Below are 16870 nucleotides of genomic sequence, written 5' to 3' on the forward strand. Positions count from 1 at the left end.
TGGTTACATGCTTTTAGCTTTATTCAAAATATCTTATTTAGTGTTGAACAGAATGGCTGAATGGCTGACTTCTTTAGTGGCTGAACTTTCCTTTTAAATCAGTGACAACACTAGTCACACCTTTGGTCAAATGAACACATTATAGTTTAAACTTTGGCAGGATTGGTATTTTTTTATGTTTTTGAAAGAAGCCTTTTGTACTCACAAAGCTTTATTCTTTGGAAATCCATAAATGCAAGTCAATGACAACATGTACAGCCAATGCATTTTTAATTTAGTACATTGAAGTCTTATGAAGCGAAACTAGCCATTTAAACCAGCTGAACAGTTTTCTGACAATTCTGTCTCATTCAATCTCTGTCATGTCTTTCAAAAGCCTTAATTCTGTGAAAAACAGAAGACATTTTAATAAATGTAACAAGTAATTACAAATATTGTTTAAGTAACTTGTTTTCTGGGGGCAGCACGGTAGCGCAGTGGGTATTGCCTCACAGCAAGAAGGTTGCTGGTTCGAGTCCCAGCTGGTTCAATTGGCATTTGTCTGTGGAGTTTGCATGTTCTCCCCATGTTCGCGTGGGTTTCCTCCGGGTGCTCTGGTTTCCCCCACAAGTCCTAAGACATGTGGTATAGGTGAATTGGATTAACTAAATCGTCCGTAGTGTATGTGTGAGAATGAGTGTGTGTGTGGATGTTTCCCAGTGATGGGTTGCAGCTGGAAGGGCATCCGCTGAGTAAAACATATGCTGGATAAGTTGGCGGTTCATTCTGCTGTGGCGAAACCAGATTAATAAAGGGACTAAGCCGAAAAGAAACTGAATGGACTTGTTTTCTGCAAAGTAATGAATGTTATACAGAGTGAGTCAAAGATTACCAGAGGAATGAGAGTGAGTGAAATATATCTCACCTGTAGCTTTAAATGTCAAATGCATTTCTGCCGTGTTTAATGGCAAGGTTTTAAGCTGCCCATTTAACGTGCATGCTGTTGTTTATGAATTAATGAATGGGTTTTTGATTAAATCTGCTTCTTGCTGCTTCCCTGCAGGACTGAGTTCAGTCACAGTCACCGGCCTTAAACCCGAAACCGATTACGAAGTCAAGATGTCTGCTATCAACGGCAAGGGCGAAGGCGACAGCAGCCCGTCAATGGTCTTCAAAACCGAGCATGTTCGTGAGTATCACGTTCCTCTCTTTCTCTCAGGACCCCATGGTTCCATCAGCACCAGCGCAGCGTGCCGTGACGGCCCACACACCTTATCACCAGCTAGTGTGAAGTCTTTGGCTGACGCAGATGCACAAAGATACAGTCTGTGCTCAATGTGCTAAAGAGCACAGAGAAACGACTTAATTAGTTTCAATATTAACATATTTCCAGTACCTTAACCAATTCTATCATTTCACTGAATTACAAATAAATCGAAACATAGAATTACAGACATGATATCTATCTATCTATCTATCTATCTATCTATCTATCTATCTATCTATCTATCTATCTATCTATCTATCTATCTATCTATCTATCTATCTATCTATCTATCTATCTATCTATCTATCTACCTACCTACCCACCCACCCACCCACCCATCCATCCATCCATCCATCCATCCATCCATCCATCCATCCATCCATCCATAAACAAGCTAACAAACCAATTAGTTCTTGTCAAATAATAAACACATTACGCTTATGAACACAAACCATGTTTTAACCATGTCAAGTACTAAAAATAAAGCAAAAATTTACAGTGTAATTTATGTACACATCTGTAATTTAAAAAAGCTATTTGTAGTAAAACTGTTCACAAATTCACCCCCAAAAAACAACTACTACAGTTTTACAACTTTAAAAAAAAAAGTAAATTTCGGCAACATACTAAAACATGCTAGATCAGGGGTGCATTTCCCAAACAACGACGTAACTCGCGGCTGAACTATCATATGTAATACGATGCATCGTTTGGGAAAAAAACGATGTAGGGACGAGTGTTTCCCAAAACCCGTAGCTTCTCTTTCGCGGATCCATCGTTTAAACCACATTAGTTATAACTTACAATGCCCATAATGATGCTGTAAACGGGTGGAAACAACTTCTTTACTGTGGAGGAAACTGGAGCACCCGTAGGAAACACACGCGAACGCAGAGAGAACATGCAAACTCCACACGCAAACGGCAACTGACCCAGCTGAGGCTCGAACCAGCGGCCTTCTTGCTGTGAAGCGATAGCACTACCTACTGCGCCACTGCATCGCCTATTGAGAATATTCTATAGTCTATTCTAATATTACATATAAATCATATAAATAAATAAATAAATAAATAAATAAATAAATAAATAATGAGGCGATTTATTAAGAAATAAAAAAATCATACTTTAATAATGATAAAAATAATAATGATGATGATGAGGATAATAATAATAATAATAATAATAATAATAATAATTATTATTATTATTATTATTATTATTAATATTATTAAGTAGAATATTGTTTATTTATTTATTTATTTTTTATTTTTTTAAGTCTACTTTTACAATTTGACACATTCAAACCACTGCAGAAATGTTCTAACCAACAGGCCCATGTCATATACAGTACAGATACTTAATAAATAACCCACTATAAATTAAAACCATTAACGTGTGCTGTGTTTTTAGTTTTCACAAGCTTTGGAGACATAACATAAAATCAGCTTTTAAATAATAGGTCACCTATAGCTTTCGTCATGAGCCACGGCTGTGTTCAAAATGACATCAATGTTTTTAAAGTGCACTGCAAAGGGAGCTCAATTTTAACATGTTGATCGCTAAAACTGAACAGTAAAATAAACTTGCAAAGTAAATTACACCTACGAGAGATGATTTTAGTGTTTTCTTTTTAAATCATTCCAAGTTAAAATGTTAGAATGTTCTAAATGAATAGGGCATAGGGGGGATAACTGGGAATAGAACACAGTCTGGAACTATGTTTCTAACTACAGCTCCAGAGGTGTAGTTGCAAGCATACAAGTTTGCGACGCAGTTTGCGAATGTTCGTTGGAACGATGGATTTAGGAAGCTCCAAATCAACAAACTATGTTTGTAACGACGAAACTTGCGACATTAGTTGGCTAACGATGGTTTTCGGAAACAGCCCCTTGGTTAGCAAAATGATAAATAAAATAAACAAAATGGTTATCAGCCATTTCTCTTTAGAATACTTCTCTCAGTAGTAGTAGTTATATAATTGTTATAAGAACTGAATTATAAATAAATAAGTTATTATTATTATTATTTGTAGTAGTAATATTACTATTAAAATATCATTTTGGCTGCTTGTTTAAACTTCTTATTTAAAATGAGCTGAATCAACACAATTCTTGGGGTTTTTTTAGACAACGTAATTATTTTATGTTGTGCAAAAAAAACCAATTAAGTTAACTTAATCGATTTGGGACAACGTGAAGGAATTGCACAGAAGCTTTTTTTACAGTGTGCTGTTATTTATTGATATATTTAAATATGTTTTATTACTATTCTAAAATCCCATATGGTGTAGTGTCACAATGCTCAGTCTTATTCCTAATAAACCACAAAAGCTGACGGCAACTGTGTCACCATAATGCAAACTCCAGTCAAATATTTTTTGCGTGCTTCTTTTTGAGTAATGGCTTCTTTTATGCCTCACTCCCATGCAGGTCGCTGTTATGTCGAGCTCTTGATATGGTTGACTGGCTCACCTTAACTCTGTTCTCAGCTGAACTGAACTGAACTCAGAGTAATTGTTAGCCTCTTTGTGGCGCCTCCGAGTTCTGAAGCACCACATTTTCTAGACAACACCTGGGTGGTTTAATGCAGTTGCAACATTTTGACAACCAGTAAACAATTCCCACTTGGCTGTCCACCCCCCCTTTTTTTGCCCATATGCAGGTTATGTATTATTCATCATGAAGAGAAACCGGGTGGTTATTTTAATCATTCATAGATAGACTATAGATGTGCTTTAAATATAAGCACTTCCTCAGCATATTTTCATTATTTTATGACAAGAATACTGCATGAAATGGACATTTTGAATTTTAGAGCATCTAAATAAAGATCTCAAAGGATTAAATGATGATGTACGGTTGTAATTCAGCGCATGGAGAGAATTGGTTAATGGTCATGTTGCATTGTCAAATCAATATGTATGAATAATACATACTTGGCAGGTTTACTGCTGCTAAGCACATTTAGATATGCAGTCTATACTGGTCACACCTTAAATAAATGATTTTCTATCAATAATTGATTCATCCAACTTGTACGAACAGAACATCTTGTTCTCAAACAGGACATCAGATCCTGCAAACATTCCACCAAACATCAATAAAAATCAATCATAACACCGCACACTTCAGGAATATTTCAGCGATCTGTGTTTACATTCTTCTCACGTCCGTCCACCACACACATCTGCCCTCTTTCTCCCCCTGGTGGTTGTTTGTGTGATGAGCGAGATGTTTTTGGGGCTTCCAGAGATGCCATTATCACATAATACACTCAACACTGTGTGCTCTGGGATTTATTTCCTGTCAGTACATGAAACCAAACCCATTTAGCGCTGAAATATCCAGGATGTAGTCCAGAGAGTAATGACTCTAACTCAGGTAAAGTATGAGAGATGAGAAAGTATCGCTGTCTGATCTTGTTGCAAGCTTTTACCCTTTGACATCTTCAGACTTTTCTTTTTTCATCCTGTCATTTTATGTGATTTTGTTTCCCATTTGATTATTTTCCCCCCATTTGGATCCTCAGGTTATTCTTACACAAGTAAGTGTTTAGAGTTCTCTGTGATCTTTTTTATTTCTTAAATCCTTTCTAGTGCGCTCATGAAAAAAATGCTGTAGTAATTCATAGTAATTGCTATAGACCATTTTGAGGCATGGAAACAATAACAATGGTCCTAGTGTATTTCCTGTTTTACATTTTTAATTTCCATAGCTTCCGAGAACCCTGAAAGGTCCACATATTGATAAATAGTCTTATGATAGCTGATTTAACGTTAAGTTATGATTGAATCGCCTTTTGTTACAGTTATGAAATAGTTTGAGTACAAGCAGGAAATGTTCATGGGCCAGTGACATCACCTTATTCAAATGGTCTGTAGTGAGTTTCAACCATACTATTGTAAAGTACTTGAATGAACTGATTGTGGTAAATTTGTAGTTGCTATGGTAACACAACAACTATAGTAATACAAACAAACTACTATCCAATCATGTATTTTCCTACAATGATTTGGATATTATATTAAAAAACTCAAAAGTATGCTATGTATTAGTTTGTTGTAGTTAATACTACAGTGCTATATAGCATCCATTAACAAATAATACACATCCCTGCTAAAAAAAACTGTTTAAACCAGCCTAGGTTGGTTGGCTGGTTTTAGCTAGTCAAACAGCCTGGTTTTAAATGGGTTTTAGCCATTTCCATGCTGGTTTCCAGCCACTTCCAGCCTGGTCTTAGTTGGTCAGGCTGGAAAATTACCAGCTAAAACCAGCTTGACCATATAGCTGGTTTTGGCTATAGTGCCAGGCTGGCTAGGCTGATCAAGCTGCTTTTAGTTGGTTGTCTCCCAGCCTGACTAGCTAAGACCAAGCTGGAAGTGGCTGGAAACCAGCCTGGAAATGGCTAAAACCTCTTTAAAACTAGGCTGGTTGACCAGCTAAAGCCAGCCAACCAGCTTAGGCTGGTTTAAGCTGGGTTATTTTTCAGCAGGGATAGTAATACACATATTATATGGTTCAAAATCACTATAGTATTTACTTAAAATTACTATAGTATTTTTATGTGGGTGCTTACTGTATATAATTTAAAGACCCTGTGAAATCTAAATGAGAGTTTTGTAGCTTTAGCTCAATGTCATCCATTTGTTATCATGTGAGCTCATAAAATTTGATTAAATAGCTTTTTTTGTCCTATCAAATGCTATTTATACCAACATGTCTCTCTCTTCTAATAATAATGTCTTCAGTTACTGTAGCATCACCAAGGTTGCGAAACCTGGCCTGTCATGTGTTCTCATTGGGTCTTTAAATTGATATGCTGTTTAATTCCTCAGCTAAACTTATCAAACTAAATAAAAGTAAACATTTTTTTTCTTCTTTTTTTTTTTCATTTGCTCCCTAGATGGGATTTTTCATTTTCACACTGAGGACACAGGTTTGTTTTGTAGATATATGATGATCAGTAGATATGATTGGATTGTATTGTTTTAAACAGAAACTAGAAAGATCCTTCTGTGTTGTAATATGTTTACATTACATAATGTAAGCTTACATTGGTTTTGTGGCTGCGGAAAAGCATTCATATGTTCCTATGTTTAGGCAACAAACAGTTCCAGTTCCAACTATTAATACATTAAATATTCTAAATATATATGACATATATAAAGTTTGCGAACTATGAAAATCTCTCTAGCGATATTGTGTGATGTGTTTACAGTAACAAATGCTTTTTTTCCCAAAACAAATACACAATCCTTTACTTGAGAAATATAATTTGACGTCATTAATATTTGCTAAAGCAGTCTTCTCTTAATTTTAGAGGATTTTAACAAATATATAATGCTAAATATTACACTTTGATGTGTAACACATGTCATATAACTTTTGCTGAGTATATTTTTCACCTTCCTAATGATAAAAACCAGAAGAAAAACCCATATAAGGAAAAGGATGCAAGCCATACATAGAGAACTGACTGTCATAGACCCAAGCAACAATAGAGCAGGGATGCCCAAAATTTTTCGTATGAAGGGCCAAAAACCAGATATCATTAATAGCTATGGGCCGAAGATAAATATACCAAACTATTTTACAATAAAGTTGCCATGGGTAATTTTTTAAGTTAATTTCATAATAATAAAAAATAATTAGAAAACAGTATTGCAGTATAACTTTTTTAATTATAAATTATTGTAATACAATCATAAACAATCACATTTGGAGTTCAATGCTGAATACATGTAAAATGCAAAGCAGAATCTGCCTTTGCCTCAATCAGTCAGGTGACAGTATGTACATCTCAAACTAAATCTCATGAAATGACACCATTTGAATTGAAACATTTAATTTTCGTTAGCTTTTTGTAGCTTAATAAAACAACAAACAAATAAAAGGTTCAATTATATATGAAATGACAATCTCTAAAGCATCCTCTTCATTCTCCCGCTAAAATGGGATGACGGGCCACTAGTTTGTGCATCTCTGAGAGGAACACCTTCTTAGCCTCAAAGAGTATCTACACAGCAACAATCAAAGGCCCAAAGTATACTGGATTTCTTTTTTTATGCATATCTTAGCATACATGAACAAATGAGCAAATTCTGAGTAACAGAAAGGTCTTTGTATTTGTTTTTTAAGGTTCATAACTGCCCTTTTTCAATGTTGTGCTGTTCTTTGTCCGCTTATAATTTTAGCAATATTTTTTTACATAATATACATGATCATTTACAGATAACATGCTATTTTCTGTCTTGTTTTGACTTTTTCATCAGAACACACTGTTTACATATGTAATGGATTGTTGACTAATTGACCACTGCTGTAATTGGCTAAAAAATAGTTTTGCATATTAAAAAAAATAATAAATAAATAAATAAATAAAGTAATTGTTTGGCATGATTTAGAATAAATATTCACAAATACTGTAAAATAAAATGTGCATACTGTACAAAACGACCTATAATAACAAAGCAATAGTGACCACAAAGTAAAAACTAAATAATTACTCATTAATATTGTGTCAGACTCAAGAGAATCATCACAGAATGGTCTTACTATCAGTCTTTCTGTAAATCCTAAATTAAACTGGAACTTCATTAGTGGATGAACTTTTGGATTTCAGAAGGAAGGCAATGCAAATGCAACTCACATCATGTGCACTAGACACAGATCCTAGATTTTTTGTCTCGTTTCTAGTCCAAATATCAAAAAAATTCTTAAATCAAGAAACATTTTCTAGACAAGCAAAACATAATGTCTTGATTTAAGAAATAATATGCCAAAATTAAGCGAATTTTTCCTTAAACGAGCAAAATAATCTGCCAATGGGGTAAGCAAAATAATCTTATGTCAAAAGGAAAAACAAGATTATTTTTCTTACCCCATTGGCAGATTATTTTGCTTGTTTTAGGGAAGAACTCACTTAATATTGGCATATTATTTCTTAAATCAAGACAATATGTTTTGCTTGTCTAGAAAATGTTTCTTGATTTAAGAATTTTTAGATATTTGGACTAGAAAAAAGACAAGTAAGAAAAGCATTTTTTGCAGTACAATTATAAAATAAAGTATACTTTGGGCTTATGAATCACTCTTAAGCCACCATGCAACATTCTGATAACCTATTGAAAACTATAGCAACCAGATAGAAATGCCACATCAACCACCCAAAACAGATAAACAACCAAATAGTAGGTCCAAAGCAACAACTAAGTACACCCTGACAACTGCAAAGCAACATGTGCTGATTTCAGGAATTATTATTTGTTCAACAGTTTTTTTTTTTTATCAACATATAATTTACAATCTATTAACAACTTCAGAGCTAAGCCTATGATTAATTATATATTTAATAATTAATAATAATTTATATTTAATGTTAAGAAGAATATAAATGCAGAGGTTTTACTTCTGGAACCTGACTGTTGCCTTCTGTTTATCAGCCACATTGCAACACATTGGCAACTACTCTGAAATGTTGACTACCAGTAAAGCAAGACACTAACTAGCTACCCAGACTGCTTCAGCAAGCACAAAGCAAATACTGTAGCAACACCATAGCAACCACCAAACCCCCCTAGCAACCGCTTAGAAATCCTCTAGCAACTACTACGAACACCCTAACATTGCAAGGGTTTGTATTGGTTCACGTTTATTTCATAAAAACATAAGCTAGCTATAGTTTTTAGATTTGGAATTGTGTTTTAAAGCAGACCATATGCTCAATCTCTCTGAGGAAATCCTGCTCAGCGTGTCTCTGCTTCCGTGCTCAATGTTGTGTTCTCTGTGTGGTGATTAAAACCATTTTGAGTTGCTTGGTTTTTATGTTTCTTCTGCAGTTTGTTCTAACCCTTGACTCTTTTTTCACATTGTTACATCTGTGTCTGTATTTTTGTATCTTTCATGCAACCTCTTCCAATTTCCTTTCAACCAATCATGTGCGTGCATATGATGTGACTGTGTCATGTGGCTTGCATGGTGCTGGTGATGTCATCCACACTGATGAGCAGAAGGTAAACACTCGGGCTCCAGCTCCATCCTCTCACGTGCAGGATTAGCCCTTACTCACATCAGGATCACTGCATTCATCCCTAACCCGCCATTAGAACTCGCTCCTGTCACATTTCTAGAATTAAATCCCCCCAGACAGGTCATGAAAATTCATCCATTCCCAATTTTTATCCGAGACTGTTACCCTTGAGCAACCACTGCGCTCTGACTGCACAAATTATCTTCCGTGGTGAATATGGAATCAGGAGAAAAAAGAGAGAGAGAGAGAAAAAAGTTGATGCCGTGTCCTGCCAACCATGGAAATGACATCAAAAGCTCTGGAGCTGAAAACATTTCCCCAGAGCGATCACTGGGTACGACAATCTCGCTCTTTTATGTTCAGTCTAAACATTTTGACAAGCAGTGGGTTTACAAACGCACTCTACATTGACGGCTTTTCATCTCGTGTTGCTTTGGATATGCTGCTACCAGTGTACAATTATATCCAAATTAGAAAATCCCCCCAAAAATGGCTACAGTAGACGCTGCCAGTGGTTGTTCTCAATGGTTTATTTTATTTTTTCCCAGTTTTGAGCATGTTTCAGTAACTTTCACAGTTCCTCATTTCCTTTCAACATACCTTTGAACCTTTTAGAGGGGACCTCCTCTCTGCTGCAAAGTTTGTGCTTTGATGTGCTGGTTATTTTTACCTGAATATAAATTTCATGATGATACTGTGCAGAAAAACTATTGCGACTTTATGTTCGGGGTTTATAGGGCTGCACAATTTATCGTTTCAATTTAGCATAGATATCGCAATGTCCATATTCGCAATAGTCACTGTATTATAACTGGTCAGGAGTCACAGTTCAGAACTCATGTGATTTGTGAAGTTACATAAAATGCAAAATAGGCTCGTTCTGAAAACGCAAGCCTATATACGTTTCTGGAGATCGCGAATTATTTAGCCAGAAGTACATATGGTTGGATTTCGTCTTTAAAATGAACGCTACAGGGCGGTATGATGCTGTTCCTTTTTGCTCTTACTAGCTGACCGCTTACTTTGTATGGACGGCTTTCCCACTGTCACTAGTTTGTCCAGTTAGCTCACCATGTACGTGAGCGGACTTGAGATGCAGAGAGGAGTTGATCACAACGAGGGGGTCTGAGTCTGGTAAAGAACGAATCCAGAAATTGAGTAAAAAAATAAGTAAAATAAACCAAAAAATAAAATAAACAAGTAAATAACAGCGTGAGAATGTGGTAAAATTTTTAAACACGGTAAAAATCAGGCAAGGACTTTTCTTCTTCTGGATTGCTTTTAAAAACTGTCGGTTGGGTTTGTGGGTGGACTTTGGTCAATTAGTGCTTTTGAAAACACTATTGGTTGGGTTTAGGGAAGGGGGAGGGTGGGTCAGTCGATCAGTCATTCAGTAAGTCAGCCTCTGGTGGATTTTCTCGAGAAGAGCACGTGCGAATGGCACTTGCTAGAGAAATTTGACATCTCAAAAAGCGTACACAGTGACCTCTGGTGCATTCGCTAGAACAAAAACTGCAAAAAAAGTAGCTCCTTGGACATATTTTGCGATCTTCAGAAATGTATATAGCTGTACGTTTTCAGAATGAGACTGGGTTGGTAAAATGTATAATTTATATGTCTTTTAAGGCCTGTGACTGTGTGAGTATTTCAAAATATTATAAAGGGGTAGGGGGCAACGCAGTGGCGCAGTAAGTAATGCTGTCACCCTAACAGCAAGAAGGTTGCTGGTTTGAGCCTCGGCTGGGTCAGTTGACATTTCTGTGTGGAGTTTGCATATTCTCCCTGCATTCGCGTGGGTTTCCTCCGGGTGCTCCATTTTCCCCCACAGGCCAAAGACATGTGCTACAGGTAAATTGGGAAGGCTAAATTATCCGTAGTGTATGAGTGTGAGTGAGGGTGTGTGGATGTTTCCCAGAGATGGGTTGTGGCTGGAAGGGCATCCGCTGCGTAAAACATGTGCTGGAGAAGTTGGTGGTTCATTCCGCTGTGATGACCCTAAATTAATAAAGGGACTAAGCCGAAAAGAAAATGAATGAATGAATGAATAAAGGGGTAGTTCAGACAAAAATGAAAATTCAGTCACTGTTTATTCACCCTCAAGTTGTTTCAAATCTTAATAAGTTTCTTTCTTCTGTTGAGCACAAAAGAAGATATTTTGAAGAAAGCTGAAAACCTGACTTCCAATGTTCAGAAAGTGCAAATAATAGGGAATTCAATGGTTACAGGTTTATGGAAATCAATGGTTGTAGTGTGTTCAACAGAAGAAAGAAGATCTGAAAGGTTTGGAATAAGTAAAGGCCAAGTGAATGATTACTGAATTTTCATTTATGGGGAATTTTAAAGCATTCAGACACAAGAAACTGTACTGTCTGTAACTAAGATTAATTATATTGTATCATTTTCAATGAAGGCTATGCAGTGTTATTTATTCAATTTATGTGCCTGAATACTGTTTGATTTCCCAGAAAACTATAAAACAATTTATTTCACTTTTAACTTAACTATAATTATCTGCGTAATTAGTTGATTGTATTTTGTACATGATCCACTCCTAAACAGAATCAGCCCGATTAGGCTAAATTAATCCAATTGAAATTGGTTTCACATTCTGATATATATCACAGAAAAACTAAATATTTCAGTGTCAGATTTTTCCAATATCGTGCAGCCCTAGTTGTTTACTATGTGTACACCTTGGTAAATCAAATACTGTGTGTTTTCTGATATTGGGAGGCATGTTGCTTACTCTTTTATAACACTTGTGTCCTAAGCAGATGTGATGTGACATCACAATGTGCACTAAATATATCTCTTCTAGGTTAATCAGAGTTTTTGCCCTGACTAGCTGTGACAAGCTATGGGGATTTTCTTTAATGAATCATTTTCTATTTCTGCAACATCACGACTGAAACAACAGCATAAAAAAACATTTATGTCAGGTAGTAATTATGTGCTTTGTTTAAATTTGAATTTGAATAGACATTGCTCCACACCGAAAGCAACAATGGATAATTTGCCTTAGATATTAAAAATGCATTAAGGAGATGGTTCACCAAATAATTACATCATTTACTTTTTATGTCATCATTTACTCACCTTTCACTTGTTCAAAACCTGTTTAAGTTTCTTTCTTCTGCTGATCACAAACGAAAATATATTGAAGAATGCTGGTACATTAGCTGGCATCCATTGACTTGCATTATTATTATTTTTTACTATGAATGTCTATGGATGCCAGCAACCAGCTTTCTTCAAAATATCTTCTTTTCGTTTTCAGCAGAAGAAAGAAACTCATAAAGGATTAAAACCATATGAGGAACAATAAAAATGAGGTCATTTTAATTTTGAGGTGAACTATCTCTTTAAAAGAAATGTGAATATTAAAACTTACGTAGTGTTTCGTGACTAAGATGACATCAGTACTATAAATAATGTAAAAAAAATATGTCTGATTTATTTTGTTATGAGTAAGGTTCATTTGATAAACTCAAAACATGTTCATTTCATATCCATCTTACGTCTGGTGTGTTTATTTTTGTAATCTTAATCACATCACATCTGGTGAGGAGGACACAGTGTTAAAGCTTCAGATTCATTTGCACCACCTTGTGTCTTTTTTAAAAGCACATGCAATCAATCTATTTTAACTCAAAATGGGTAATCTTACTCATCCTCGAAATGCTTTTGAATCTTCAGAAAACATATATATATATATATATATATATATATATATATATATATATTTATATATATGTATATATATACATATATATACATATATATACTAATTTACTAATATCCACACTTGCTATGGCATTTTAAATAAGGCAGGATAGGCCAGAAAATCTCAGTGAGTGTGCTCTTTGTTTTATTATTGTTGTGGTAAATTTTCATGTACGTTTTTGGGAAATGTTGATTTATCTTCTGGAAGCTGACTAAATAATATTTCTAGTGATTTCTAGTGTATGATTGAGGTATCAAATTTTTGAAATGCTGAGAAATCGCTTTTAAAGTTGTCCAGATTGAGTTTTTAGCAGTGCATTTTACTAACTAAGATTTTAGTTTATTTATATCTAGGGGAGGAAATTTACAAGATGTTTCATGGAAGGTGTATTTTTGGCTATTCCCACAAATATACCCATGAATCATAAGGCTAGCTGCTATCAGTTTACTTTAGGTCGCATTTCATGCTATTAACTACTGGCTTATTACCTGCCTATTATTACGATATTAACTGTTCAAAGTATTACCTTATACTGGATCCCGTATCCTACCCAAAACCTAAACTTAACTTCTATCTTATTATCTATTAATACACAATTAGTTAATTCATTATGCTTATAGTGTTAGTTAAAAGTTTGTTAACACCATGACTTGTGACCTAAATTGTATTGTCGGCTAGTGTTGTGGGATAGGGGTCACATTTATGTAAGCCAGGATAGATATACAAAATATACATTTTCAACAATGCATTATCTGTGTTGAATTTATGTTTTGATTTTCAATTTTCCATTTAATTTTCTATTCCAGCCTGATCTCACAAGGAAATGGAACTATTTTATGATTTGTCAGTTTAGTGGCTAATTAATACAAGTTCAGCCATACGTAAATATACAATTTTAAAAAGGTGGTGTGGCACCAAACCCCACCCGTAAACCCAACCATCATTGGGGGATGAGCAAATCATACTAAATTATACAAATGAAATCGTACGAGCTTATATAAATTAGCAGTAAATCAAAAAGTTATGAAGTGCTTTGAGATAGCATTGGTCATTCCAGTGCTAAGCTTATTGTGAGCAATTCATTTTAAATTCAACTTGTGAATTTTCCAGTCGTGCATTTTTCCCATTTCTGCAGCCTACATATAGGGTAATTTGTTGGCGTGTTTATGCTGTTACCTAATTTGCATAATGAGTTTAGCAAATCACGTGCTAAAACAACACAAACAACAAAGCATGTGCTAATAAATTATGCAAATTAATTCCTGGTGAACTCCCTCAAGATAACCTCGAGCTGCCATTAAGATAATGAACACGCAAGTTCATTTATAAACGTGTAAAACTCTTTTTATTTTTGGTCTCATTTAATTTACTGCTGTTTGCTCCCTTGTGTACAGTATTTGATCATTTCATTGACTGTATCCTGTAGGGACAGCTGGCTAAGGAGGATGGAAATGAATCATGTAGCGCTGCACTTTCATTAATTAAGAGATGAGCGTTTATTGATGACCCTTTAAACTGCGAGTGGAGTCGAATGTCTGCTTGTTAACCGAGCTGATTGTTTGGGACTAACTCCTCGTGCAAGTTAGTGGGGACTCTACAGTTTTATGCGCTGCACTTTTATAACCTCGTAACACATTAGGAGTAATTACTACATTTTTATCACATCCCGTACAGTTTTTGCAGTTATGATGACATTTCGTTGGTCCGGTGAAAATTTGTCATTCTCTTTCATTTGGGCTGTAAATTTACTGATGCATTGACTTTAGGGATGAAGGATATGTCAGAAACCTAATATCATGATCAGATCCGATAACAATAAATACAGTTGAAGTCAGAATTATTAGCCCCCACCGTTTATTTTTTCCGCCAATTTCTGTTTAACGGAGAGAAGATATTTTCAGCAAATTTCTAAACATAATAGTTATAATAACTCATTTCTAATAACTGATTTATTTTATCTTTGCCACGATGACAGTAAATAATATTTGACTAGATATTTTCAAGACACTTCTATACAGCTTAAAGTGATATTTAAAGACTTAACTAGGTTAATTAGGTTAACTAGGCAGGTTAGGGTAATTAGGCAAGTTATTGTATAACAATGGTTTGTTCTGTAGACTATAGAAAAATATATAGCTTAAAGAGACTAATAATTTTGACCTTAAAATGGCTTTTAAAAAATAAAAAAATGCATTTATTATAGCCAAAATAAAACAAATATGACTCTCTCTAGAAGAAAAAAATATTATCAGACACATTAAAATAGTCGATGGAAACATAAATGATCCATTGTGGGACACATCGATGGAGCTGGTGACTTCACTGTATTATCAATATTTAAAAACTATTATTTTTAGAAATGTGTTTAGAAAAATAAACAAGGGGCTAATAATTCAGGGGGCTTATAATTCTGACTTCAATTGTATATTGACCACATGGAAAATACTTTCTTTTTATATATACTTTAATACGAATATTATTCACGTATGATTATTATTATTATTTTTTTCATTTTATTAAGAACTTCATGGCAAATTTTTAAAATAAAAATGTAGAAACATAAAATAAACATTAATAAAATATAAAAGTCTTTTTGAAAACGAATGATTACAGGCCCAACATTTCTGTCTGCATCCCTGTAATGTTATGCAATATTGCACTCATCTGAATTATGAAAACGTATTACCATAAACAATGTATTTTGTGACACCAATAGCATAATATGAAACTATAAACTTTTCATTCTGTCCATGCGATATATATATATATCATCATATTGCACACCACTAATTGACACCATTGGTGATTTCACTGCTGATGATCGATAGACGGCTAAACAAGAAGTTTAAACAAGATGAAAAAACGAAGACCTGTATTAGCGTGAATGAAAGTGTCTCCCTCGTATGGGCTAATGGCTGATTACTGGCTTAATGAGAGTAAAATGCCTTCATTTTTCAGTGCGCCTTAAACGCGCAATGTTGTTACGTGTCACTCTGTGGCGTCAGACTAATGTGGTGCATCAAACGAGCATTCGCTGCTCATTAAAACGAAATGGATCATGATGGCCCGTGAAGGAGAGGCCTCAGTGAACAGATTCCCAATTCACAGCAGTGCGCTCATACACATGACTGCTCTATAGGGATGTTCACAGTTCAGCGTGACCTCCAAATATCAGCCCACTCATCTACAAACGCCCGGGCAAGCTGCGTGTGTCATATTATTTTATTACTTGTCTATATGGAATCGCTGGCGTGTAGGAGGATGAGAATTGTGGGCGTTGGAAAAGTGCCATCTTTTAATAAACATAATTAGAGGCTTTTGATTTTCCAGACTGGATGTATAGAGATCTGGCTAGCCAACAGATGGTACAGGGTATATGGTTGACGTATAACATGCTTAATACCGTTTAAAGCTGTTGAATGTAATGTCTTCCGTATGTCAACCATTGAATGGTATGCGTTTGGAATATCGCTGATTTTGATGATTCATTTGTTGATTATTTGAGTTTATTCAGATTTTATTTTCAGCATTTATAAAAAATGACTGTGTTATTAATATTATTTAGTTATTCGTATTTTGAAAGCGCTGCCGTTTTGTTTGAAATGCACTTTAACTGTAATTGAAACTACACAGTAGAAGAGATACATGTGAATTGTTGAAATAAATAATATGTTCTGTTGTAAACTGCAAACCTTTTTTTAATTGGCAAGACTGTCATTTAAGGTTGTAACTGTAAACAAAACAATGGTTCAGTTTGCTTTTGCTACAGCAAGATGTAGAAACATACACTGTAAAAATAAAAAAGTTGACTCAATTAAAAATTGCAAGGTAACTTGCTGCAGAGCTTTTTTTGACTCAACTTTCAACCCAAG

The 16870-nt window shown here is 34.9% G+C and overlaps 1 protein-coding gene across 2 annotated transcripts in view; it reads left to right on the plus strand.

Annotated features, from left to right (window-relative positions):
• The window catches only part of ncam1b (neural cell adhesion molecule 1b), a 209967-nt gene that overhangs the window by 156204 nt on the left and 36893 nt on the right, over nucleotides 1-16870 (plus strand). For both annotated transcript variants that reach the window (XM_056473245.1, XM_056473244.1), the window contains one exon: nucleotides 1043-1168. In XM_056473245.1, the coding sequence (XP_056329220.1) occupies nucleotides 1043-1168 (126 nt within the window). The remainder of the gene's footprint in view (nucleotides 1-1042; nucleotides 1169-16870) is intronic.

Source organism: Danio aesculapii, chromosome 15 (assembly GCF_903798145.1).
Source record: "Danio aesculapii chromosome 15, fDanAes4.1, whole genome shotgun sequence".
In the NCBI taxonomy this organism is placed as follows: Eukaryota; Metazoa; Chordata; class Actinopteri; order Cypriniformes; family Danionidae; genus Danio; species Danio aesculapii.